This window comes from Brassica rapa, chromosome A08, assembly GCF_000309985.2.
Source record: "Brassica rapa cultivar Chiifu-401-42 chromosome A08, CAAS_Brap_v3.01, whole genome shotgun sequence".
Lineage (NCBI taxonomy): Eukaryota > Viridiplantae > Streptophyta > Magnoliopsida > Brassicales > Brassicaceae > Brassica > Brassica rapa.
The window spans coordinates 19,218,506-19,246,150 of record NC_024802.2 but is presented as its reverse complement, the minus strand read 5'-3'; the positions used below and the strand labels follow the sequence as shown (position 1 = coordinate 19,246,150).

Genomic DNA, 27,645 nt, shown 5'->3' with positions numbered 1-27,645 from the left:
TCAACAATTTCCAACATAATATTTATCACAAAAAACTATCACTCTGTTCCTAAAAGATCTATGTTATAGTTTTTCCACACTTATTAAAAAAAATATTTAAAATTGTATTTTCTAATACATTGTTTTTCTTAATTAACTATTTCCAATAATTTTTAACCAATGAGATTTTATTAAACACAATTGTATTTTTTGAAAAGTACAATTTTTCATTAATTAATGTTTTGAAAATGTAAAAAAATGTATCTTTTTGAAACAATTTTTTTTTCTAAAAAATAGATCTATAAGGAACAGAGGGAGTATTGAATTAGGATTTGGAAACTTACAATGTACACAAAAGAGACAGCTACAAGACAATGTGAATGGGGTAATGTTTTGGGTCCATCTTTTTGTGCTACAATGTTTCCCACTATTGTGAACAACCTAACATGGACTATCTTATTACATTATAATTTGTACTATCCTCATTTATTTTCTTTATAAAATAAGGAAAAAGGTAATTAAGTGAGCACTAAAAGTCATAGAAATTTTCCAAGAGTCCCATGCAAAATTATTTATTTTAAAGCAACCCGCTTTTGTATTTTTTTCTCTATATCTTTACCTTATTTTTTCTTTTCTTTTTTCTTCACACACTTTCTCTTTTGTAATTTTGAAAATAACGATAAAAGGCTAGTTTGACCCTTCTCCCTTCTTAATGACTTTATCTTAGAACACATGCCAACAAAGAAGTATGGTAAAGGCCTAAAGGGCAAACCTCTTGTCCCTTTTACACACACATACATAAACATATACATCTTAGACCACATGCCAACACATTATATGTAATTTTTTTTGATAAATTTATATGTATATTATATGTAAATTACTCATTTAAACCCAAAACATTATATGTGATATACCTAATTTTACAAAATATAATAAATTTTAACAATTTAATTTATGGATTTTTGCAGTCGTTTTTCAATCCATGTTATCATTACTTACAAAAAAAACTTCAACATATATTTCTTCTTTAAACAAAAGCATCAACATATTTGTCTAAGTTTAATAAATAAATATATGAAAACAAAAACTCAAGTTTTACTTTTCCTGGATTTTCTTCTGGTTAAGGTCCTCACCATCCAGCCATGTTTTCTCACTTTGGTTCCTTCGACCTTGGAAGATGCCACATGACAAGAAGAGGTGGGAAATCCTGATCTGAGTTTGATGACATGGAAAAGGTGACCAATACGTTTGCGCCACTTAAGAGATGACTTGGCACTATTGTGCTCTACGATACTCGTAGTGCTCGTTATAGGGGCTTGCTGCTTCTTACATGTTGAGTTTGTGTTATCTTCACAAGCCTTTGACACTGTTTTCCTCTCCCATGACGAGTTTCCATCGTTTTCAAATTTTATTGATATAAAAGAATCTGAACATACACAAAAAGGACTAATAAGTTCAGTGATACTTGCACAATTAATATTGTAATCTAAATATACATATGAATATATCAATATAACTTACATCATTCACCACAATATACAATATAATTAATTAGCCATAGCCCACAAATCATTATACCGAGTAAAACAAAACTTTCAGTTGGCCGATTTAAATAATGCTATTATATGTACTTATTTCTGTAGAAAAATGTCTAATATATAGATATATGAATGTTTATATACGGACATACAGAAAATTGTTGCAAGTTGCAAACATAAAAGGATTATCGTCTTTTACGAAACTTTGTACATAGCTGTACAAAAATATATGCGATAATTAATCTCGTGATTGATATAAATAAATACTGAATCTTCATTTTTTGAAAAAGGGATTTTTCGTGTATGAACATGAAAAAGAGGAAAAATAAGACTTTGGCAAAACAAGGAAGAAAAAGGCTTTGGCAAAAAAAAAGGAAGAAAAGAAAACATCCACTTGTAATAATTAAATCTTTGAAGTATGATGATATCGAAGTTAATTGCAATAACATGAATGTAGATTATGAAGTACATATAAATCGTGTGTAGTATATATACATGCATAGTATAATAAAGTTGTGTGTACCTTCTTGGCTTGTGGAGACGTCAAGATCGGAAGAGGGATGGAATTTCCGGTGGTGACGGAGATCGAGGCGACTGAGGAGAGAGCTCAAGGTGAATATCTTAGGGAGGCTAATGATTGGTGAAGATGAAGAGTGTTTGGTTCTTGGTGATCTCTGCTTCGAAGCTAGAACCAGAAGCCTCTCGTTCAGACAGAGAGGACACACTCCAACATATTCTTCCTTTGGATGGAAATAACAGTATGGGGAGCTATCATCTTTGTACATATCCATCTTCACTACCAAAGGAGAGACGAAATAAGAGATAAGATTCGTAACAAATGAGATGTGCTTTAGGTCTGAAATTGAAGCTTTGTAATATATATCAAATGTTGAAAAAGAAATATAAATCAAATATTATATATATTGCATTACTATTCCCAAGTAAATAAGCCTTTTAGTTGCCCGAAAGAAACAAAAGTGAAAAAAAAGGACAAGCCTTTATATACGATTTGATTTTAATTAGTATCTAATCTACAATCCATTAAATAGGCTGATTTATTTCAATTAGTAGATCCTACGGACATCATAATTTGCAGATACTGACATAATCCATTATTTTTTTTATTTTTGAGCCAAGTTTTTGGTGTAAGTCATGCATCGGCTTATCAAAGAACATATCTCGAGTTTATTTCTGTAAAAAAAAAATTAAAGTTTCATGTATTAAAAGTATTTATGACATCACTAACCGATTTCAGTATCAACTATCAAGGAACATTGATTCAGCAGGGTAATTAATAATTTGTATCACTTTATTGTATCAATTTACCGATTAGAGGAAGAGAGTCCCCATCTTCTTGCCAGATATACAATTAAACAGATACTTGACGATGGATGATTGATCGCATGTGGATCCGTGGCATGTGCATCAGATAGTATTATTTAAAACTAATCAATAATCTAGAAAAATAAATAGAGAGAATAATATTACTCAGTATTCGAAACTCAGAAAATCTATATTCTTCTTTCTTTTTCTGTTTAAGGAGTTTGGACGTTCTGGCCGAGAAACATCCACTTGTAGTATCCGAAACTCAGAAGAGAATGTATCCGAAATGCAAGGGACCTACCAAGACAAGTCATCATTCTTTGATATGTATGAGTGATTTTGGAGGTCTCTCTCTATTCTCGACATGTAATTAAATTCTTTGTCTACACACCTTAACTTCAAACTTTTATTTGGCAGCTATAAAAATTTACTTCAAATTCCATTCGTTTTTATTTGTTAATCTTAAAACCAAATTTGATTCGACAAAACTCTACTATCGTACCATATTACCATGTTTGGTTTATATGAAAAAAATAAAACACCTCTAGTTATAATCTCTTTTGATAGGACATTTTGATAGGACATCAGCGCAAACGTTGAAGCTCTGGAAATAATTCCATTAAAACTATTAGTCAAAAACGTGTTGCAGCAAATACGTATAGATAAATTTCTTAGGATAGGTTTTTTTAATTTTTTATTACAAAAATAACATTCAATGAAAAAATAATCAAAAAATAATTTTTAAATTGTAAAAATATAATTTTTAGATTTAGAATTTAGAGTTAAAGTGTGGAGTTTTGACGATAGAATTTTAAATTTTAAAAAAAAAATATATTAACACTTCCAAAATGAAAATGAACTGTTTTGGTCATTTTTTATTGAATGTTATTTTTTGTGACAAAACTTAAAAATGATTATTTGAGAGAATTCCAATACATATATGTTATATTAATCTAATTCATTTTCCACACAAACCCTTGGAAGAAGATGAAACTTAACCACAAATAAGATTATCGATCAAAAACAAAAGATTATCAATCGATATTTTAACCTTGATAACATCACCTTCCTTCCTCTCTTCTAGTTATGATGAATGCCAAAGAAATTATCTTGTTAATAATTTATATGATCTTGATGTTTGTCTAGATGGATAGTATTTTGATAATCTAATTTTTTAAAATGTCTAGAGATTCTGGGTCTGAAAACTCATATATCTTTTAGGGAGACCCAAACCATTTTAAATTAACTATTTTTATGAGAGCAAAACGTAATTTTGATAGATATAAACACAACTTCATCATGTTAAAGTTTCAGTTAGAAACTCAAAATCAGTTGACTCGTGTGTTTATAAAGATTGATTTAATTTAGGTCATATATTATTTCCGCGCGAGAATTATTAAGTTTGCTTCTCGAATACAAATGGCTATCTCACATCACATGGGCAAAATCTGCACTATCAAGACCACATATCGCTTCATCTTCACTTCTTTCTTCTTTGAGCGAAACAAAAATCAGATTTATCTTAGGGATTGATGAAACTTCCCCCTATTCGCTAATGATCTTGAAAATTGCTCAAATTTAAGTATTCTATTTGTCTTCGCAAACTCGAAATCACGTGCTTATCCAACAAATGGGGAATAAGTAATAATTAGAATTAAAGTTTGGGAGCTAGATTGACCTAATCCATAAAGTTGGGGGTCAGGGGTGTGAGAACATAAAAGGTATCCATTTTACGTGTGGGTCAAGATTTTTGAGCGTTCACGTGATCTAAAAAAGGAGAAGGAAGAGACAGGCTTCAATATCAAGAGCTAAAAAACCCTCAACACTTGAAATAAGACATTGGCAGGTGATGTGATTGTGTAGTGATGAGTTTCAATGTATCATCGCTTTTTCAATAAGGCCATCCCACATACTTCCTTTACACTATACGACTCGCAATTATCAAAGTTATTATGTCTTTAACCAATACATCCATATATATCGGCATATGACTTCGTCATCAGTGCTTTCAACCCGATATGGGACCTTTTCGATCCGTGACATAAAAGAATGTCCAGGGCTCAACTTTTTTATGCTGATTTTGTGAAAACTAAGAGATATAATAGTACTAGAAGAACAATCTGAAGTGGTTAAAATCTCTAACAAAAATTCATAAGATTTTGTTCAAGATTATTTTTTAGTTTAAATTGATCAATTTAATTACATATGTAATTCACTTGTAAGAAATTACCTAAAACTATCGGAGTGATTTGATACATTGATCCAAAGAATAAGTGTTATAATGTTGATCGATTTTTTTTTTGGGTGGTGGGATCATAATATTGCAGTTATTTACTTGCAATATAGATACAGTAAATCTACATACTGTATAAATACCATTTCCTAAACACAACGCTATGCCTGAACATATATTTTAATAAGTTTTTCTTAAAATCAAAATAGATTTCAACTATTTACTGCTGCCTGGTTAATTCGCTACAAATCTTGCTCACTCCACTCCTTGGTAATGGTAGATTTTCACATGGCTACATAGTACATTCCATGTAATATAGGATCTTATCGATTTTAAAGAAAATGAAAGTAGTCATACAAGGTTATCTAGAGAACACATAAATAAATAAACTTTATGATATAGAAAGGAAAAGTAAAATAAACTAAAAAGAGTTAGCACATGGGAGGAATGGGAATCTTTGGATAGTATTCAATTCATGTTCTTGTTATGGAGCCTCTATAGTATGGGCATAATATATCTGTTGGTCACTTTTCTGTTTTCAGTTTGAATTTTTTTTCCTTCTAATCCTATAGTTTTTTTTGTGTTAAAGTGTTTTTAAATTCAAGCTTTTAGCATCACATGGGAAACACACAAGAAAACAATAGGATAAGACGACAGTAGCGATCGAGATCAGACGATTATGTCTATTTTGATCTCTAGAGTCTAGAGATGTTCTGTCTGTGTCTCAGCTTAACTGATTTACATCAGAAATCGTTAAGTTATTATTCAATTCAATATTACTCACCAAAGTATCTTTTCTCAGCGAGTTTGTGTATGATCTACTGTTTTTTCGAGCCTAGAACACTATCAGTTGTTGCCAAGTCTAATGAAGTTTCTTTTCAGTTAAAAATTAAGTTCCTTCTTTCGGACAACAGTTAGAACTTGTATTTCTTTTCTTCTATTTTTAAATTATAAGTTGTAACCACTGAATTGGTTTAATATTTTTATTAAATAACGAAGCATTAAAGAGGGAAAGTTTCTTTAATCACAAGGAAACCTACGTAAGAGCAAAACATTATTTTCATGGCAACAAGAAAGAGAAACGTTTAACATTGATGAAGACAAGTGAAGAGAATCCGAAACAAATCGCATGGAAGCAAAGCTATACCGTTACTCTCTTCCCTATTTAGCTTCTCATTAGCCACCTTCCTAAATGCTCCTCTCTTCTCTCTGATTCATTTTGACGGAGTTAGAGAGAGTGAGAAAAGGGATGATGGAAGAAGGTAGTCTCTGGCATCAATGGAGCATGATCAGATCTCTGTTAGCCATTCTTCAATGGTGGGGTTTCAACGTTACCGTTATCATCATGAACAAATGGATCTTCCAGGTAAAATAACTTCTTCTAGTACAATGTGAGTTTAGGATTTTTGCTAAAACAATTTTATTTGAAAACATTACAGAAACTGGATTTCAAGTTTCCATTGTCGGTTTCATGCGTTCATTTCATATGTTCATCGATCGGAGCATACATTGTGATCAAAGTCCTCAAGATTAAGCCATTGATCGTGGTTGATCCAGAAGACCGGTGGAAGAGGATCTTCCCAATGTCATTCGTCTTCTGTATCAACATTGTGTTGGGAAACATCAGTCTTAGATACATCCCTGTCTCTTTCATGCAGACAATCAAATCCTTCACTCCAGCAACAACAGGTTTTCTTTTAGAAGACTTGCGCAACAAGAAACACAATGATCTTTTATGTTCTGTTCTGATTGTTTTTTTTTGTGTGAGGGAAGTTGTGTTACAGTGGTTGGTATGGAGGAAATATTTCGATTGGCGTATTTGGGCGTCGTTAGTTCCCATTGTTGGAGGGATTCTTCTGACTTCTATTACAGAGCTTAGCTTTAACGTGTTTGGTTTCTGTGCTGCTTTGTTTGGATGTTTAGCTACCTCTACTAAGACCATTCTTGCTGAATCTCTTCTTCATGGATACAAGTTTGACAGGTCAGTGTTCTGTTTCTTATAGGTTCAAGGCTCCGGAATTTTAAGGCCATAAACATTTATTAAAAACTTTTATAAATATTTTCTTCATAATTTAACAATATCTCTATGTATATAATTTCCAGAAAAAAAAATCATTAAAAGCCAATATTTCACTGGGCTATGTCCAGACTTAAGTGTTTGATCTTTAGTTTCACATGATGTCTGTTGAAAGTATGAAACTTAGTGTTTGTTTCCTCCTCATTGTCATAATGTCTCTATATATGTTAGCATCAACACGGTGTACTATATGGCTCCTTTTGCGACCATGATTCTTGGAGTACCAGCGTTTCTACTCGAAGGTAACGGAATCTTGGATTGGTTTGAAGCACACCCGTCTCCATGGTCGGCTCTCGTCATTATTCTCAGCTCAGGTGTTGTAGCTTTCTGTTTAAACTTCTCAATCTTCTATGTCATTCACTCCACAACAGCAGTCACATTTAATGTAGCTGGTAACCTTAAGGTAAAGAACTAAAAACTCACAAACCTTTTTACTTCTTTTGGCTGTTCCAAACAAATTTTGAAACCTAAACTAGCTAGATGTGATGATATGTAGGTTGCGGTGGCTGTTCTGATTTCATGGATGATATTCCGAAACCCAATATCACCGATGAACGCTGTTGGGTGCGGAATCACACTCGTGGGATGCACGTTTTATGGATATGTAAGTCATTTGCTTTCTCAGCAACAACCGGGGACTCCTAGGACTCCTTGTACACCAAGGAACAAGATGGAACTCATGATCCCTCTTGTTAATGATAAAGTTGAGGGTAAAGTTTGAACATGCAACTTGTGTAGTTGAATTCTTCAAGCCTAGACCTACTTTTGAAAGCCAAATAAAAGGAAAAGAGAAAAGATTTAGATTTAATATTGAACCTCCTCAATAAAGCATTACCCTTTTTGTATTCATTTATGCTACTTTATTTCCCAACAAAAATCGGCTCTAAAATTTATAGAACTCGAAAACAATTAACGCAATAGATCGGAGCTACCATGCAGCGTGTGTTACTGACTGAATACTTCAAGTCATAGAGCAACTGTTGAAAGCCAAATAAAAAGAAAAGAAAAATGATTTAGATTTAATATTGAACATCCTCAATAAAGCATATGCCCATTTTGTATTCAGTTTTGCTAATGATTTCACCTTACTTTATTTTACTAACTAAAATCGGCTCTAAAATTTATAGAACTCGAAAACAATTAACGCAATAAAAACCAGGTGATCAGTACATATTTTTTTAATCAAGTTGAATGTTTTTCCAAAACCGGCTCACTGCTCTAATTCAAAGCAAAGAATATTAGTTAACTGACTCAAAGAAGATTCTTTGCTTTAGCTTCTCTAAAAGTAAAAATGGGCCTTTTTAAGTGGGCCTCAGCCTTAAGTCATTAATTTACCGCCATATCCTTCTTCCGGTTCTCCATTAATGGCAACGGTTGTATTAAACCGGTCAAAACGAGTTATGAAGCAAAGGGCAAATCAGTCACAACAGAACACAAAAGTCTGTCTTGTCTCGGAGATCGCAAAGCTACCCTTCTCTGTTCACTCTGTACAACACACTCTCTCTCCTCCATTTCAAAAAAGTTTCTTACTTTCTTTCACTCTCTCTCTCTCCTCAACAAGAAGAGAGATTCTCTCTCTACCAAACCCACAAACTCCTGAAACCAACTCTGTCCATTGTTCTGTAATAGAGAGAGAGAGAGAGACATGAAAACCCCAGATAAACCCATCTTCTACTTGTTCCTAATCCTAGCTTCGAGCTCACTCTTCTTCACAGCGACGACAGCTAAATCAACAATCGAGCCATGCTCAAGCAACGACACCTGCAACTCCCTACTCGGCTACACGCTCTACACCGACCTCAAAGTCTCCGAAGTCGCCTCCCTCTTCCAAGTCGACCCAATCTCCATCCTCCTCGCCAACGCCATCGACATCTCCTTCCCCGACGTCGAGAACCACATCCTCCCCTCCCACCTCTTCCTCAAGATCCCCCTCACCTGCTCCTGCGTCGACGGGATACGCAAATCCGTCTCCACGCGTTACAAGACCCGCCCTTCCGACACGCTAGCTTCCATCGCAGGCTCTGTCTACGGCGGCTTGGTCTCCGCCGAGCAGATCCAGGAGGCTAACTCGGTTACCGACCCCTCGGTGCTTGATGTCGGGACGAGTCTCCTCGTCCCCCTGCCGTGCGCTTGCTTCAACGGGACGGATAATTCTCTGCCGGCGGTTTATCTGTCGTACGTGGTGAAGGGTGTGGATACGTTGGCGGGGATAGCGAGGAGGTACGAGACTACGGTTACTGATTTGATGAATGTGAATGCTATGGGTGCTCCTGATGTTAGCTCCGGTGATATCCTCGCTGTTCCTTTGTCAGGTTTGGTCTATAAAGTTCTTGTCTTTATGGGTTTATATGATGTGAAGTAGTTTCTATTGTTGGTTAATGTTGTAAAGTTGGGATCTTTGGTTTAGCTTTGTGAGTCTTTGGTTGTTTCTTTGTTGTTGTTTGATTGTGTTGTGCGTTGGTGTGGGTGTTGAGCTGCCAAAGGTTGAATCTTTAGAGGTTTATGTAATGGGAAGCAGTTTATGTTGTGAGTTTGTAGTCAATAATGTTGCCAAGTTGGGATCTTTGGTTGTTTCCTTTATTGTTGTGAGTTTTGAGCTCTGTTGCTAAATGATTGCTTCTTTGTGTTGTTTTCTTGTTTGCTAAGCTCTGTTATGTTTTAATTTTTGGTTTTATGTATCTTCACCATGTCTCAGCTTGTGCTTATCTTTAGAAGTTTATATAATGGGAGTTAGTTTCTACTTTTGGTGTAGCTTTGTGAGTCTTTGGTTGTTTCCTTTAGTGTTGTTTGATTACATTTTGTGTTGTGTGAGTTTTGAGCTGCCAAAAGTTTACATCTTTGTGATGTTTTAATGATTGGTTCTGTATCTTCATCTTGTCACAGCTTGTGCTTCTAATTTTCCCAAGTATGCTTCGGATTACGGATTGATAGTTCCAAATGGTAGCTACGCTCTAGCAGCAGGCCACTGCGTGCAATGCAGCTGTGCGCTTGGGAGCCGCAGGTAATAACAATATCCAAAGATCCTCTCCTTACCTTCTCTCAAGCTAATGTTAAATTGGTTGTGGTGTGGTGTGGTGTGTGTGTGATGCAGTTTGTATTGTGAGCCTGCTTCTTTAGCCGTCTCTTGCTCGAGTATGCAGTGTACAAACAGCAACCTCATGCTCGGTAACATCACGGTCCAGCAGAGTAGCGCTGGCTGTAACGTGACGACTTGTGATTACAATGGTTTCGCCAACGGTACCATCTTGACCATGCTGACTAGATCTCTACAGCCACGATGTCCCGGGCCTCAACAGTTTGCGCCGCTTCTAGCTCCGCCTGATACTGTTCCTAAGGATCTAATGTATGCACCAGCGCCTTCACCGGATTATGATGGTCCAGGTTCAATAGCAGCTTCGCCAGGATCATCTGTGATTCCTCCAGGTGGTGGTTCCTTGCCGGGGAACCCTGCTAATGGTCCAGCTGGAAGCATCTCAACCGCTGCCACTGTCTACTCTTTTAGCTACTTCTTTATCATGTTTCTCATCTCCATCTCCTTTGTCTTCTCATGTTGATTGGTCAACAACAATTTGTTTATTTTACCGCGCATTAAAACTCATTTGTGAGAGACTTCTTGATGAGTAAAACCGAAAAACTATTTATTATCTTGAAGTTGTATCTCACAGAAAGTTTTAATCTCATCTAGGCCTGTGGTTTTGAACTGAACCAAATTTGCCTAACCAAAAACTGAACTGAAATTTTTGGTTAGTTTGGTTATGAATCCGGTTCAGTTTCGCATGTTTATAAAAATATTGCTTTTCAGCTTGGTCAGCTTTTCTACAAATTAACCGAATAAACCAAATTTTGAACCAAATTAACCGAATAAACCAAGTAGCCGAAATTATCTGAATTTAATTAAAATTAATTTAACCGAAAGATAATCGAACTAAAAAAACTCTAGTTAATTTTGGTAAAACTTTTAAAACCAAACTACCCGAATACCGAAACAGATTGTTTTCGATCAATTTGACAATATTTTGGTTGAACTGAACTATCCGAATTCCGAACTACCCCAACCCGCAGGCCTAATCTCATCAGTTACATGTGATCTGTAACAGTGGAATGCAGAAAATCATACACCTAGAGAAAGTCAGAGAGATTCTACTCCAGCAGAGATAAATCAAAACACAATATCCTGTTCCACAGAAGATATAAATGAAAATGCGTTCTTTGATTGTAACAACTAACAAGTTGACTCTACAAAGGTGGGAGAATCTGTGATGTTACAAAATATAGCAAAGTAGCCTTCCAAGCCAAAAGTCTTTAGATGAGTTTCTTCTTGTGGAAATATCGCTTCAGGTACCATATCTGCGCACCCGCTGCTGAAAGACAAACCCCAAGTGACATTATACTGAACCAAGCCACTCTTGCGTTGGTTGCTTCACTCACTTCTCGCATCTCCCCTTCCCTGTATCCCAAAATTTGCTTTACATATCACTATTTTGTAGGAGACAAAAGAGGTAGAGACGTACCTGTTCTTTATATAATCGATGTTCTCACGAATCGCTTGCACTAACCCCTCAAGTCTCGTTAACTGAAGCTCAACACCCTGCAAAAAACAATACACATTCATAACGATGTAGCAACACATCACAAAGAAGAAAAGAGAGGAGATGTTAATGTAAATGTAACTTGCCTCGATCTTTTCCTTTTTAGCAACAGAGTCCCAATCTTTGGCAGCGATACCAGTCTTCCAATCAATCCCAAGGGTCAACGGATTAGGTAGCGGATGACTGGAATCAACCGAGAAACAAGCCAAGTAGTTCCCTGTCTCTTGAGTTGTGAACGCAAACTGACCATGCGTTACATTGTCTTGGTGATGAAGATCGTTCCCATAAGGAGATGTTACCTACTCAAACCCCAATCAGACCAAAAAAAAAAACACAAGTTTGCATCTTTAGAACTATTGATCCGTAGCACCAAAGCCACCGACATAAAGTTCACAACTTTGAACTCAATCGAATACATAAGTTTGATTCGGAGCCGTACCTTAGCGGAAACAGCAGGTGTGTTTCCAGGGTTCTGCTCATCGACGACGTAGTAATCAGCCATCACGACGACGTTGCTCTGTATCTCCTCGGAGACGCACTTGGTCCCTCCCGTCGCCGGAATCGTCAGCCATATAGCTTCGCCGTGATTCACCGTCAGCAGAAACAACACCACCGTTGAAATCGTAAAGATTCCTCTGATCGCCATCGGAGAGCAGCGAGGGTCTTCTTCTCTTTTTCTTACCCCGACCAAGTCCAACAAGCACAAGGGGAAGGTCAAAGTCCTTCCAAAACCAAACCAAAACAAAGACAGAGAGAGAGAGAGAGAGAGAGAGAGAGTTCACGCGCGCGTGTGTCTTAAATGACGCGAGTGGGAGGTGTTTCGTGTTTTAGGTGACTTGCTTCAACGTGTGATCAGCCAATCAGGTTGCGAATAATGGTTGACGTGGCGTGTCTTTAATGGAGGTAGCGCGTCATCGATGCTGATCGCACCTTCTGAATGGTTAAGAGGGTTCCGTTTGGTGGACTAACACAAAGTTTTGGATTGGACCCACGGTTATTTGTTCGGCCCATTCAAATTCGTAAATGGGCTTTCTGTACCACCTTCCCGCCTATCTATTATTTGTCATTATTTGTTTTGTTTCTACGCCTGGTTGAATGGACCGATTGTTTTTTCTTCTGTAACACATGTTTTCTTAATATGATCGTGAGTTCGAAGGATCACAACGTAAAATACAAATATCGAATAAAATAAAATCTTTATTCTTGCTAGAGGAACAACCATGTACGAGTCTTTTTTGTTGTTTACGAAACATACAATGTATGTAGGGATCTATCATGTTTTATGTCCCCACCTCAGTTTTAACTTTTTCAAAACCGACTAAATCATAGATCTGAATATACAAATAAAAGATTTGCTGATTCTTACAATTGTCCCTACACTGAAAAAATAGATATTTTTGGACAAAATATATAAATATGTGGTAATTCTCTCTACTCTTATGTTAGCTTTCGAGTGTAAGTTATGGGACAGTTAAATTCGTATATCGACAAGCTTCTTCTTGTTAAAATACAAGTGTTAATATTCAAAAAGTGAAACTGAAAGAAGCCACGATCAAGATGCTTCTTTAACTTCATGCAAACGCATATTTTTGCTGGAAAGCTGACAAGATTTGCCCATATTCTCTCATTTGGAGAGTTTTTGCGTAAAACCAAAGTGTGAAATCTCGAGACGAAGAGAACAAAAGTACCATCTCATGATTGATTAGTCGTATACCTTTGTGAGGAAGTCAAGGCTGTCCACATAGAACATGTTACCTTCCATTCTTTTCTCATATAAGATCATGTGCATCTTTGCGCGTCTTAAAGCTATATATGCTTTTATTATTTCTTAAATCTATAAGTATATGCTTTCTCCTTTTCAATTGTTTATACCATTCTTAGCATATAGTATATTGATTAGGAGTGAGTGTGACGAGAGATAACGCGGTTTGGGTTTGGGTTGCAAAGATAGCAGATTGAGAACAGCTGTAATTTGAAGTCAATCTCTTACTTCACTCTTCCTTCTCATTTCTCACTATCTATTGTTTTCTTTGGATTTTGCTACATTATTCATCAAATATTAAACTGGATTTGTGACACAATACGGTAATAAATATTTAACGAAAATATGATCAATGATAAAATTGACGATATAGTTAAACTCGTAGGTCTTTATAAAACAACTCAAATAATGTAGTCAGGTGTAAATTTTTATAAAAAATAAATAAAATTGCCGGTTAAAATCGTTTATATAAGTATTTTAGAATTTGTAATAGAATAATATATTAATGAAGTTGAAGAAAGGTGCGAAAATAACAGTAACGCCACATATGGCGGGGTGAAAACATACACGTTTTCGAGTTAGATAGTTAGAGTAATACGCTTTGGTAGACCGTAGACGTCAATCTAATAAAGTTTAATAACTGAAAGTCTGAAACAAACGATAAAATATTACAAGAAAGAACTTTTATGTGCATGTTGAGAGACTTTACCGTCAAGCTTTTTAATGAATACGATAAGTATAACTTGAGACTAGACCTCATGTTTTAATCGGTAAACAATAAACGTAGGCCCATAAAGCCATAACTAACCATCTCTTTCTTCTTTTCCCTTTTATTAGAACCATCCATCTCTTTCTTGGAAAGATCGTATATGACTCAACGCGTTAAACGTAGCTGTAATCTATAATCTCCTGATAGTGGTGATAGCTACTTATAGTCAATATAAAAGAAAATTGATATATCTGAAGGGAATTCTCCCGGCTGGAGAAGTTTTACTCGGCCGCCATTTAAATGTCAATCCGGCCTGTAAGAGATGCGGGAACTCGGAATCTATCAATCATCTTATTTTCCATTGTCCGTTTGCTCGCGAAGTGTGGAAACTTGCTCCGCTGGATGGAAGCTTTGGAATTAGCGGATTGACAGATTTGAGAGCTGACTGGAACGACTTGCATAGGCTTGGTTGCCTTCCCCCGACAGGCCTAACGTCCTCGCCCCTGGTGCCCTGGATTCTTTGGGCTCTGTGGAAGGCTCGTAACAGACTTGTTTTTGAGAACTTTGCAGGGAGGCCGGCAGACGTTTTATCTCAAGCTATAGTGTTAGCTAAGGAATGGTCTGTAGCGCAGGACAAAAAAGAAGCAATCAGACAGATAATTCCCCAACCCCTCCCTCGTGTAGCTGAGACTGTCGCAAGGTCTGATGCTGCGTGGTCGGCGGTAACCAAGAGTGCGGGGCTTGGCTGGGTCGTGGTGACCCGAGAACAGAGGAATCTGTTGAAGCTAGGAATCTCCTTCACCCCATCAGCGCTCGTTGCTGAAGCCCTTGCCATGAAGGAAGCGATGATGACGTGCTGTAGGCTGGGTGTAAAGGACGTGAGATTTGAGTCAGACTCACGATTGCTGATTAATGCCATCATCGGCAAGGACCCTCTGTTGGAGATCTACGGAGTGGTGGAGGATATCCACATCCTTTCTAACGCTTTTGATGTGTTTAGTTTTGCTTGGTTGTCGCGAGAGAGAAATGGTGAGGCTGATATGTTAGCCAAAAATGCTTTAAGTTTGTATGAACAAGGGGTGGTTGTGGCTTCCTTAATGCCCCCACCAAACTAATTTATGAATGCATGTGTTTTGTGACAAAAAAAAAAAAAAAAAAAAAAAAAAAAAAGATATATCAAATTCACAACCAAAGAATATTGTATTTAGATCACTTCTTGATTTGCTCAGCAAGTGGCTTCCGACTTCCGTACGCTATATAGTAGTATATACTATTCCTAGCAATATTGGCTCCACTCGTTGATTATTCTTTGGACAAATATCAATCTTATTGGTAACAATACAAACCATAAAATAAAATAAACGAAAAAAATCAAACGAACAAGTTTGTAAAACAAATGATGAAACATAATTTGGTTTCCTATAATGGACAAAAGTTCACGTAATAGTATACCGATTTACATCTGCAAACATAGTTTCCTCTAAATTTCAAGATTCTTAGTTATTCTACTTTGAGTTAACATTACAGAAATTTAATATGAAGATGCAAATCTAGCAAAAAGGTTAAAAGAAAGCCATGTTCACAGTTCAAAAAAATAAAAAGCCACGTTCAGGTTCATTGTTCGAACTTTGAACACTTAACATGCATCCATATTCGATTAATAATTAGATGCGAAAGATAAAAATAATTATTTTTAAATGAGCAAGAAACAAATTTGTATTAATGACGATTGACAGTTTGCTATGATAAACAAAAAATAGAAGAAAAACACCTGTCATGCACCAAAATGTCACATTCATACACAGTAAACCATACTATATCACAATTGACCCTATTGTAGATTTATATCAAATAAATAATATTTCTTCCCTCGTCTCCCATACCCCTTCATATCAATCTACCTCTATATATAATCTCCTCACCTCACCTCACATAAACACTCATCCAAAAATCTCTAGCCATCACCAACAACAATAAGAACTCAAGAACAATCTCCTCATCGCTTGATAAATACCACATTGTCCAATCAATCTACGTAGCCTCGGATCAATACACACAACACCATTACAATGGTGAAACAAGAACTCAATATCAAGAAGGAAATGTCATTGTCACCTTCGTCTTCTCCTAAGACCAAGAGCAAGAAGAATAAGATTAAGAAGTACAAAGGAGTGAGGATGAGAAGTTGGGGATCATGGGTGTCTGAGATTAGGGCACCAAATAAAAAGACAAGGATTTGGTTGGGCTCTTACTCAACAGCTGAAGCAGCAGCTCGGGCTTATGATGTTGCACTCTTGTGTCTAAAAGGCCCTCAAGCCAATCTCAACTTCCCCAGCTCTGCTTCTTCACACCTTCTGTTAGATGAAAAGACCCATTTGTCCCCCAAATCCATCCAAAAAATTGCCGCTCAAGCAGCCAACAATTCATTTGACCTTTTTGCTCCCTCTTCATCGGCAGATTCGTCGCCGTCCGATCATGATCAACATCCTGATGACATGCAATCTTTGATAGGGTCTTTCGTAGACAATCGTGTGTCTTTGATGGATCCATCATCATCGTGGTATGACAATGATCATAATGGGATGTTCTTCTTCGATGATGGAGCTCCGTTTAATTACTCTCCTCCACTGAACACGACCACGAATATGGTCGATGGGTATTTCTACGAAGATGCTGATATTCCACTTTGGAGTTTCAGTTGATCTGACGGTCCAGAATACATACTTTACTATATATGTTTTATTATTTACAAAATTCTTTTTATATGTTAATTAATTTACCTTACACAAAAATGTTAACTAATTTACCCTTGTCGTAATTATACCTTTCAAATTGTATGTCAATATTGCAATACGTTTGGGAGTTGAGAGGTGGGCGGGCGGCCTAGGAAGATCACATGAACAAGAAGCCTTTTTGTCACTTCTTTGACTTTTCAAGTGATTTTTCCTTTTAATTAAGTTTTACTGATAGCATGTTGTATCATTGTAAAGAATATATATAATATATATAATATATATTGCAGTATGTTTATGAAATTAATCTGGTGCTCAATATTTGAATTTTGTTAAATTTTCAACTTATTTGCGTGTATATATGACATATATGCCGAGTAGGTATGTAATGGTTTTGCAACCCAGCACATTATCTTTGCACTGAATTTCTTATTTTGGTAAGTGGTAAACCTAGTGGTATGTATATAATTAACAATCATTAGTTACAAGACATTATTGATAAAGATAATTAGATGATAGTGGCAAAGTTCTTTAGATGATGTATATACATGCAAGCAAACTTTTTCCCAATGTCTCTTCCTAATTCATTAGTTTTTTTGGTCTAACCTTATTCATTAGTTGTTTGATTAAAAAACTATTATGTATAGTACTATTATTCAGAGGAATCTCACTGTTTCATGTGCCGTGGAAAAGTTTGGTATGGCAAATAATGCACATATTACTTGGGGACAGAGTTCATATCTTTGAAAATTGAACTATTATATTAAAAGTGAAATTTATTTTTTATAAAATTTATCGTTCTCTTTTCGTTTTGCTCTCTCATTGAGGTATAACAGAAGCGCAGTTACGTTAACAAATATAGTAATTTTATGATCCACTATTATAATCAATTCAAACTGATTTTAAATGTTCCAGCGTAGTCAATCGATTTAAATCACTAAAGTAAAACTGATTGCACTTTTGGTGTATAGTAGCTAACAGTAAGAAACTTTACCTTATTTTGTAGTAAGACATTCATATGATTCTTATCGCTTCAACATGGAATCTACTTTTGTAGATTATATAGCATTTCTTTGTCCAAGGGACATAAACTCCATTACTTGGGATTGAACATTGAAGCCACATGACTCGTCCCCTGCTCAACACTCTTTCGTGGTGTGGGCTGCGACGTCCATGGGCTTTTTGGCGTGTACCTATAAAAGTTAACGTTTAGACAAAGAAAAATCGAAAACTAGGCATTTCAAACCTTAAAAGAGTAAATGGGCTGTGTTGAGCATATAGAAATATAGGTAACGTTGATGGGGTTCGGTTAGGGCTTTTTGTAAATATCTTTTTTATAAATCGGACTACAATGCACTAAGACCATGATTAATTGAAAGTTCTTGAGGTGAAATTTTTATCGAAATATAAGAAACCGTCTCTTAATTTTTAACTAAAAAAAGCTAAGAATCACATTTTAAATATCTTATTAAGAACCGGTTTTTACCTTTTTTAGTTAAAAGTTAAGACAGTTTTTTATATTTTCCTTAAAAATCTCTATTAATCATGCTCTTAGAGAATTCCAACTTTCATATCACGTATACAGAGTTTAATAAGTCACGTATACAGAGTTTAATAAGTCATTCGGTAAATAAAAGTAGCAAATAAGAAAACTTGTGATGATGTTTTTTTGCGGTATACTTAGCAAAGTGTTGTTTGATATATATAAGCAAACAAAAAAGGTTTTACAACAGAATGAATCATTAATTATAGCCATGCTTACGATAATATATAGAACGAAGGAAAGTCAATATAGTCGACTGGATTAGGTTCGTGTCTTCGCTCAACCAGTTATTTCCTACTTGTAATAATTCTGACTCTGAAAATTGGTGGCGGATGACAGGTTTATCATTCAATTACGTATTGAACAAGCAAAATTCTCTTTTCTGTAACCACAGAATAGGAAATATTTAATCATCTTTAATCCTAGAATTAGACAAGGTATTGTTTTGTTTTCTGGTCGCTTTCAAAAAATCAGTAGCTACCAAACATGCGATGCCAAGCTTTGCAGTCCAAGCATTTCTGTATTGAGAAAATAGAATTTTTAGCAAAGAATTGCTTGCTAGTAAAATTAAGATAGTAGTTTTATATACATGTATAATTGGATTAAAGTTAGGGGTCATGTGCTTTGTCTTTTACCAAACCCCGTTGTCCACTTACTTTTATAAGCCATATATATATGTTAATTATGTGCCTTGGAGAACTTTTTTCTAATACAAATATTTACAAAGGCATTGGGAGTGTATACTCGACCACGAGTACAACGACCACCTACGTGAGTTTATTCCATTTCTTGAATCATTTGGGTTGGTTTGAAAAGCCTACCTCCACGAGACCTCTCTCGTGCTACTAAGACATTAATGTTCTCATAACGTCTGACAAATCAAAAGTCTTAAAACTAGACACATTTTCATTTTGCAGCACACCAAATGAGTTATTTGAGATAATCCCATCAACGATAGTACTCAAAGAGTGACGAATACGAGATGAGTAACTGGAACTAGGGGTGGTGGTAGCAGCAAGAGCAGGGGTTTCAATATCTGAATGTCTTGGAGCAGTTGGGAACAGCCGAATGGCCATATCAAGTTGACAAACTCTAAATTTTAGGACATCTAGTTGAAAAGGCGACGTGAGTTTATTTGTTTAAATAATGCAAATTGAAATTATGTTGTCTGCTTGCATGTTTTAGTAAGTAACCTACTTAAAAGATAAAAGTCAAAAGATCAATGGTCCCAGAAAAAGTGAGATAAATTTCAATAATATTATTGTAAGCATGATGATTGCGTTGGAGATTTTTACTTGTCAGCTCATATTTTGAATTTCAAATTATGAGAAGTTCGAAAAACTTAAAATATCTAGCATTGTTTTGGATAAGGATATTAGATGGGCAATTCTTTCGAATAATCATTTTTAAATTTTTTTCATAAAAATAGCATTCAATAAAAAAATGATCAAAATAATCCATTTTTATTTTGAAAATTTTAATTTAATTTTTTAATTTAAAATTATATCCTCAAAATTCTATTCCTTAACTTTATACTCTGAGCCTAGATTACTTAACCCAAAGGTATAAATATATTTTTAATCTTTAATAAAAAAAAATGATCATTTTCTCATTGAAATCTATTTTTGTGACAAAAACTTTAAAAAAACTATTTTAAAAAATTTCTCATATTAATATTATATCTATTAAAATAGATAAAAAATCTCACGGAGGTTTAATCTTTAGTTTTTAAACTGGTGATATAGTAGTACGATAAATCATCTACACCATTTATTGATAGAACCACTCCTTTATTCATCGCAAATTTTGTTTGTGTCAATTATAATTAAGTGGAATCTTCGATGGTGGTTCGAATACAATCGTTTTTTTTTTTTTTTTGGTAACAAAAAAGGTGTTTTCACCTCTTTGCCAGGAACCCAAGCATTGTAAATAGTCCATCCCACCGTGAGTTGAACCCAAGTGGCGGAAGTTACAGCCGAAACCCCTTTACCACTAGGCCAACTCAACGTTGGTAATACAATCGTTTTTTAGTATGTGTAAACCCAAATTTAAAATACCAACAAATTATTTAAATAGATCGCAATACATCGAAATTGTCTAAAACTATAATAAAGTTTTATCATAGACGCACCATTTTCCCAAAACCAACCAACTTGATATATGTATATTGAACCCAACTGAAGTTTCCAAAATCCAACCCTAATAAGAGGTGTGCTGAAATAATGGAAGAATTAGCCTGATAATATTGCTATTATTTTGTCACTTGGAAGACGTCCTCCTAACTTTGACCATGTCATTAATTTTTTGTCAGTATGGCACCCCGCAGGACCAACAGTTTCAGCAATCCATGCACTCGTTCAATAGTATAATCTTACCAATATCTATTAAATTAAATATACATCAACGAAAATTAATTTCAAATACATTAAAAACGCACAAGTCATAACAATGATTATTCGAGTTTGAATAAATGTTGCAATCAAAGAGAGAAAAGAGGCAGAGACGTGCATGCCGAAACAAGCATTCCTCTTCTGACTTCTCTCATCTACATTTTTATAGCTTTCGAATCTTCAGATGATAAATTACTTATTCCTAGTTAATACTTAATATCATACAATTTTAATTAAAGTATAGACCTATTTTTTTTAGAAAAATGTTTAGGTCTTATAGACCAATTATTTACGGATACGTATGTATTATGTCTCTAATTTTAGTAGGTTATGAAATCTTCATATGCTGTCGACCATTTCATGTATATATGTTAGACCAGTAATTCACTCTCTGAGGGGTAGTTAATTTATGTGGAGTGGTTAGCTAAAGTTTGAAAATCAACATTTGAGTCAAAATGCTGTCAGCAAAATTACATTCGGGGCTGTATAAAACAAATATAATAAAATGAATAGATGTGTAGGTTTCAAATACATTATAGTAAACTGTATTTCTTGCTGTAAAATAGAGATGGAATCATATCACGTTAATTCGTATGTTTTTTCTTTAGGAATTTTGTTCTTTTTTTTTTAGGAATTTCTCATATATTATAATTGTTGAGGGTAATTTTACACTATAAACCAAAATTTAGCAAAAAAAAGAAATTACACTATAATTCCATCTATATTATTATGAGCTGATATAACACACTGCAAAAAGCATCCAAACGCCATTAATATAAAATTCACTCCCCGAAAAAGAAAGAAGCTGGAAACAATCTCTCCTAAAAGATAAGGTTTGATAAATCATTACCAAGCTTTGTTTAAAAGAAAACTTTGACTAAACCAAAAATTATTATCAAACATATAATTTTCAGTTTAAATTTTAAACATACGCAATTGTATTGGGTAAATAAATCTGGAATTAATATGTTAGGTCTATTTTAATCTTGGCTTGGAGTATTCTGATGCCAAGGGAGACCAATCCAGCAAGAAACCATGTGATCAGTGGCGTATATAAATTTTTAAATACAAGAAAGGGAAAAGGATAAGGATATAAATCATATAAAAGTCTCAAATGATATCCTCAATATATGATGATCGATAAGGACACATGCCTTCTTCGACACTTCTTTTATGCGACGAGACATGTATTTATCGGATGTGTTATTGTCGACACGCCGTAACCAAAATAGTTTTATTTTGTAGTCTCTGTCTATGATTGATCAAGTAGTTTCAAATTCTCATCCGTTATCGATAATTTGATATAACTAAGTACACATTGCTGTCACATAGAATACAAATTTGCGAAGTAGCAAACAGTAATCGATTTCAAATTTGCCCTTTCAGTGAACCTAATACAACATAAACCCTTACACTCAATGTTTTGATAAAGTATGTTAAACATTTTTAAAAATAATACATATCTAGAGCCGATATGTGCACAGTTCAGTGAAATATTAACGCTAGTCTCCAGATTTTTTGAAGATAATATAAATGGCTTAAACACCCAAATTATTAAGAATATTTTCTTATTGATTTTTTGATAAATCTTTTATTACCCCAAAATCTTAAAACCTGTCCATCGCCAATTTATGAAAACAGAAACATAGAGAAAGGTTTATGAATCACAAATAAAGTGTTGTATTCTTGCAGAGTGATTTAAACTAACAGAGACCATAAATATGTTGTGGTATCAATCAATGCAATAGATATGTTCCGGATCACGACAATGACTTATTAGTTTAATCGATAAGTTTTAGGGAATCGCAAGCTCAGCGACATGTCAGTGATCCAGATCAAGATCATAATATCAATCAACATCGCTTCTTTCCAAAGATTTTATCAAAACCAAATAAAGAAGAAGCTCCATCATCAAACCCGTTGATTTATATATTTAAAAAAAAAAGACACCATCTTTTTCACCATCTTCTTCTGATATTTACAGTTTCTGTTACATGGAAAATTACTCTGGTAAAAACCTCTGAAACAAGCTTCCATTATTTTAGCTCAATCAGGGTTACACAGAGGAAAAAAGAACAACAAAAGAAAAATTTACACTTCCACCAAAGTTTTCAACTTTGACAAAAGTTACCATCCATCTGATTCTGAACTGCTTTTACTGCAGCCACTCTTGCCGCCGTTGCAGCCTTATTAGCAGCTGCCACGGCTCGGCTAACTTGCTCATCTACTCGTCTCCGAGTCACAGCCTTCTTAGCCGTTTCTCTAGCTGCCTGAACCGCTCTCCGAACCGGCTCGCTCGTAGGATGAAGAAACGTTATAAGATTCCCTGAATCCCACTCACCTGATTTAGCATCACCGGTTCTAAACGAGTAAGCACCATACCCTTGCTTACGACCCTCGTGCCACGCTCCTTCATAACAATGACCATTAGCAAAACGATACACACCAAACCCATGGATCTTGTCTCCAAAATACTCTCCCGCATACTTATCTCCATTTCTACACAAACACAACCAAATAAATATTTTGTCTTTTAAAAATAAATTTCAACAATTATAATTAAAATCAGTATTCTAAAAATCGATCTAAGACTAGTCACTAATCAATTAATTACTGCCTAGCAATTTTTTGAATATTGGCTAAAATCATTTTATTTACCTGAAATGGTAAGATCCAAGCCCATGTTTAACACCAAATCTTGATTCACCAACATAAGAGCTACCATCAGCACAAGACTGAACACCAAACCCATGGCTTTGACCATTAAGCCACTCACCCGCATAGCAATCACCTGTGTAGAATCTGTAAACTCCGTAACCATGTCTAAGCCCTTGCCTATACTGACCTTTGTATCGACTCCCTCTAGCCCAGCTCTCGATCCCATGACCATCGTACCTCCCATCGACCCAATCACCTTCGTAACGTCCCCTCACGAAGTAGTAATACACACCACTCCCGTTGCACTTCCCTTTGTGAAACTCCCCTTCGTAGAAATCTCCGTTGCTGTAGAAATGAACACCTTCTTTGACGAACGGTTTGATCTTCTTCTCCGGTTTGGTTTCGGTATCGCCGATGTACCACTGAACCGGTTCTGACCGGTTCTTGCTATGGAAGCCAAAGACTTTGGTGGTTTCTTTGAGTGCGAGTATGGTTTGGTTGAGGAGAGCGATGTTCTTGGAGGCGAAGAAGAGAGCGACGGCGACGAAGATTAGAGCTAAGAGGAGGTTCTCGGAGGTGAGAAGCTCATCGGTTTGGGAGAAGACGACGAAGAAGATGAAAGACGAGAGGCTGAGGAAGGAGAGAGAAACCATCGTGAAGGTTAAACCCGGGTTGATTCGGTTTAAACCGGTTCGAGGACTTGAACCGAACGGTTTAGGCGGTTTTCTTCTCTGTTTCTCTTCTTTCTCTCCGGCTTCTAGATCTTGTCTCTGGTGAGAGACTTCGCTAGCGATTAAACTTAAGCTCTGAAAAGACGATCGTACCGTCGTCGACGGTGACCGGAGCAGCGACGACTGTGTCCTCGTCAGCTTCGCTTGTCCTTCCATCTCTTTATTCGAACACAGTAATAACACGATCACGAAAGCTTCCTGTAACTCGAGATTGTGGCTATAACCGAACTTCTCGGTTTCTCCGGCGAGAATACACTAACCGCCGCGTCACCGCCGTAGCAAGCATCACCGACGAGAGAGATAGAGATCCGTAACTTGTGGTTTTTGTTTCTCCTGGTTTATCAAATTTCGAGATATTTTTAACGGCGAGGCTAAAGCTTCTATGCTTTGAGAGGGAGAGAGGGAGAGAGACAAGAGAGGAGAACTAGACCGGGTTTGGTCTGAATTTAAAGGAGAGAGAGAGAGAGATGGGGACTAGATTTAGTACGAACCGTTGGATTAACATCTGACGGTTGATTAACCAAAAAGGTTAAGGGTAGCCGTTGGATTGAGAGAGTCCCGGTCATGACGGGAATATATTGGTCGACGGATCCAAACATGAACGGTTTTTTAGCTTTACTATTGTAAAGCTGGCACGTGCTACTACTACTACACAGAGAAAATTATTATCAAAACAAAAAGCTCTAAATAAATAACACAGAAAGCTCTTGTACTCTTTATTTGATAAAGAAGATAAAAGTTTTCACATATTGAAAAATAGTTGATATCTAATCATAATTTTATAAATTTATATTAAATATTTTTATGATTTTAAGCTAATAAAAAAGAGATAGAATGTTCATCATTATAAAACAGAGGAAATATTTACAAAAGTTCAGATTTTGAAAATTTTGTGCTTTGTTTAGGTTCACATATATGAATTAAGAATAAGAAAAGTTATATGGCTTAATTTTGTGTGGGAAATAAAAATCAGTTTAAGTATCTAAGTTACACTTTCTTAATAAACATATATAGCACAAAGTCGCCACGCTATGCCAGGTCTACTATTCATGCATATACAAAAGTGTACTATCAACTTTATGTGTATAACAAATTCATTCAACAACATCGTTAAATTCATTTTATTTTTGGTAAAAAATATGGTGGGTGATCTGCCAGCAGGATGGTTGAATTCGATTCGTTACTATATATCTACACGGAATTGAAAACTTTTCTTCAAAAGAAATTTAATGGCGAAGAAAATAATAAAAAAAGAGAGGTCGATCCAATCAACTTATTGTGAACAAACAATTTCTCACCAAACATACCATTTGGTGTTAGGAAGTGTATGAATGAATGAACTTTGGTTGTTCTGTAAATGATAAATGAATATAACTATATAACCGATTGTTATAGTTAGATGAACGACATAGAGACGCCAACAAATATTTCGTACTTTTCAAAATCACACAACAATAGGATAGTCGTCATGAATCATTGATATTATCTCCATTTGACCCAATAAGTTTATAAAATGATGGCTACTTTCCTTTTATAAAACGATGACTACTTTATTGCTAACGACGTTTGGATTAAAATGGATTACACATGATGTGACCATCTAGACCAACGTCTATTTCAACGAGATCTAAAGTCAAAACTCTGGTTTATTCACATTCCTTTTACTTTCGGCTTCGGTAAGGACATTTATAACAAAGTCATGCGTGCCTTGGCATATGGTTACTGTGTTGGAAACTATCACACTAATTTCATTTAATTTTAATAGTAAATGATTTACAGTCTGATCAATATTGGTTGGCATGTAGAGTAGTATGGTGCAATATTGTTTAGCAAATTTAAATGTGGATTTTGAATTTGAATTTGAATTCAGAGACTAAACTTTTATAGTTTTTTCTTCTTTGACAAGTTTGAATTTTCATAGTTCACTTTTGGTCTTAAAAGGAAAAGAAGAAAAAAGCACCAGCGTAAGAAATCGTTTCATTACTTAAACATAAGTACATGAAGACCGAGTTTTGGGTACACATGATATAGTTTTCTGGACAATTTTTTACACGATTTGGTACAGATGATCGATAAAGTTGATAACGAGATCATGAGTTCGTGAATATTATAATAATCAATATCTATGTACTGTTGTAGAAGTTAAAAATATTCCTTTAATTGTTGTGTTTGTGTTCAAGCCTAAGATAGGAAATCCCTAAACCAAGAGAAAAATCATGCATTGCTTTTCATAAAGTAATTTCTACGATTATAGCATTGCGGTCGGTGAAGTAGGTAAAAACAGTGGTTAGTAATAGACTAGTAGCATAAGCGATGCCGATAATGTTTAAGATCGCTGTAGAAAATGCTGCTAATTTTGACTAAAACTTAGTAAATAAAATGATCCAAATGATATTTTCTTAAAAATGTTAATAAAGGGTTTAGCCAAAAATAATTATGTGGATGTGATAAAAATAAATAATAGTCAGTTTGCGGTGATCTAGGAATTCTCCTGTTAATTGAGGATGTATTATGCAAAGCTTTACATTACGAGTGTAATCATTGTTAGCCAAGTTTTTAATGATAAGAAAACCTCACTTTTTTACATATCTCGAATATAAATTTGGATTTCTGCATAGGTTTTTCCAGTTAAAATCAGCAAACTGACGAGTTTGATGCGAGAAAAAATCGTTGCTTCTCTTATAAGTTCTGACATGTGTTGCCATCTGATAACTTTCTACACAGCATGTATACAAAATGATTAGAGATTTTTAATCATGGAAAGAGGATATGAAGCACAATTATTATGTATGTCTTAATTTCATCCATTAGTTTCATAGACAATGCCATAGCTATCATTAATCTCTTTCTTACTTACTATGATACAACAGGAAACAAACATTTTTAGGGCTTTCAGGTTTCGGGAAAACGGCCGATTCCACCATGAACTTGACGTCTCCATTGTTTTCATACACAAACTATTGAATCAAGCCAAAACCACCACGAACTAAGTTTAATTTTGAATTTCAGACATGAACTTTTCTAATCTAGTTAATTACTACATAATCGAATCTGATTTCGGTTTAATTAGCTTCGGGTGCTGACATGGCACACACGAGGCTGGAATGGTATTGGTCGGTTTAAAATTAGACCAAATTAATTTTTTTTTTCAATTTGCCTTGACAAAACGTCGTTGTTTTGTCATCTGAAGTTAAAATTTTTTTTGGGAAAACTAAAATTAGGGTTCATCGTGATTTTAGAAGAACAGAACAAAGAAGAAACGACATGGGAGTCTGAAATAAAAAAAACAGAGGAGTAATCGTAGGGGATTTCGAGTTCGAGTGGGCTAATTGAACTGAGAAGTGTTTCTGTGACTAGCGAGTCTGAAAGATGAGGTAT

At 35.2% G+C, this 27,645-nt stretch overlaps 7 protein-coding genes across 9 annotated transcripts in view; 4 read left to right on the top strand and 3 right to left on the bottom strand.

Moving 5' to 3' along the window:
- Positions 1–912: 912 nt before the first annotated feature.
- LOC103835728 lies at positions 913–2,341 on the bottom strand. Its single transcript, XM_033277975.1, has 2 exons — positions 2,044–2,341; positions 913–1,408 (listed from the first exon to the last, which is right to left on the bottom strand). Exons 1-2 carry the CDS (start codon positions 2,309–2,311, stop codon positions 1,071–1,073), a joined length of 606 nt encoding a protein of 201 aa, XP_033133866.1. The 5' UTR covers positions 2,312–2,341; the 3' UTR covers positions 913–1,070.
- Positions 2,116–27,645, top strand: part of LOC103836262 — a 37,699-nt gene continuing 12,169 nt past the window's right edge. The window contains exons 1-2 of one of the 2 annotated variants that reach the window (XM_033277970.1): positions 2,116–2,342; positions 12,492–12,518. In XM_033277970.1, coding sequence (XP_033133861.1) covers positions 2,267–2,342; positions 12,492–12,518 — 103 coding nt within the window. In that variant the 5' untranslated portion in view covers positions 2,116–2,266. Of the gene's footprint in view, positions 2,343–12,295; positions 12,519–24,719; positions 27,642–27,645 lie in introns of those variants that run through there. The other variant, XM_009112508.2, reaches the window with a different exon arrangement.
- On the top strand, positions 2,351–8,298 carry LOC103835727 (GDP-mannose transporter GONST5). Of its 2 annotated transcripts, XM_009111919.3 has the most exons (5): positions 2,351–6,442; positions 6,516–6,765; positions 6,850–7,057; positions 7,325–7,556; positions 7,650–8,298. In XM_009111919.3, the coding sequence occupies exons 1-5, from the start codon at positions 6,326–6,328 to the stop codon at positions 7,872–7,874; spliced, it is 1,032 nt and encodes a 343-aa protein (XP_009110167.1). In that variant the 5' UTR covers positions 2,351–6,325; the 3' UTR covers positions 7,875–8,298. The 2 variants fall into 2 exon arrangements, with proteins under 2 accessions (XP_009110167.1, XP_033133863.1); XM_033277972.1 differs by having other exon boundaries at positions 6,516–7,057.
- Positions 8,604–10,831, top strand: LOC103835725 (lysM domain-containing GPI-anchored protein 1). The gene is made up of 3 exons (XM_009111918.3): positions 8,604–9,465; positions 10,037–10,154; positions 10,245–10,831. The coding sequence occupies exons 1-3, from the start codon at positions 8,799–8,801 to the stop codon at positions 10,705–10,707; spliced, it is 1,248 nt and encodes a 415-aa protein (XP_009110166.1). The 5' UTR covers positions 8,604–8,798; the 3' UTR covers positions 10,708–10,831.
- On the bottom strand, positions 11,274–12,534 carry LOC103835724 (transmembrane emp24 domain-containing protein p24delta5). The gene is made up of 4 exons (XM_009111917.2): positions 12,182–12,534; positions 11,829–12,041; positions 11,665–11,741; positions 11,274–11,600 (listed from the first exon to the last, which is right to left on the bottom strand). Exons 1-4 carry the CDS (start codon positions 12,386–12,388, stop codon positions 11,456–11,458), a joined length of 642 nt encoding a protein of 213 aa, XP_009110165.1. The 5' UTR covers positions 12,389–12,534; the 3' UTR covers positions 11,274–11,455.
- Positions 15,421–18,670, top strand: LOC103835723 (ethylene-responsive transcription factor ERF012). Its single transcript, XM_009111916.2, has one exon. It carries the CDS (start codon positions 16,283–16,285, stop codon positions 16,913–16,915), a length of 633 nt encoding a protein of 210 aa, XP_009110164.1. The 5' UTR covers positions 15,421–16,282; the 3' UTR covers positions 16,916–18,670.
- On the bottom strand, positions 22,785–24,695 carry LOC103835722. The gene is made up of 2 exons (XM_009111915.3): positions 23,537–24,695; positions 22,785–23,377 (listed from the first exon to the last, which is right to left on the bottom strand). Exons 1-2 carry the CDS (start codon positions 24,421–24,423, stop codon positions 22,990–22,992), a joined length of 1,275 nt encoding a protein of 424 aa, XP_009110163.2. The 5' UTR covers positions 24,424–24,695; the 3' UTR covers positions 22,785–22,989.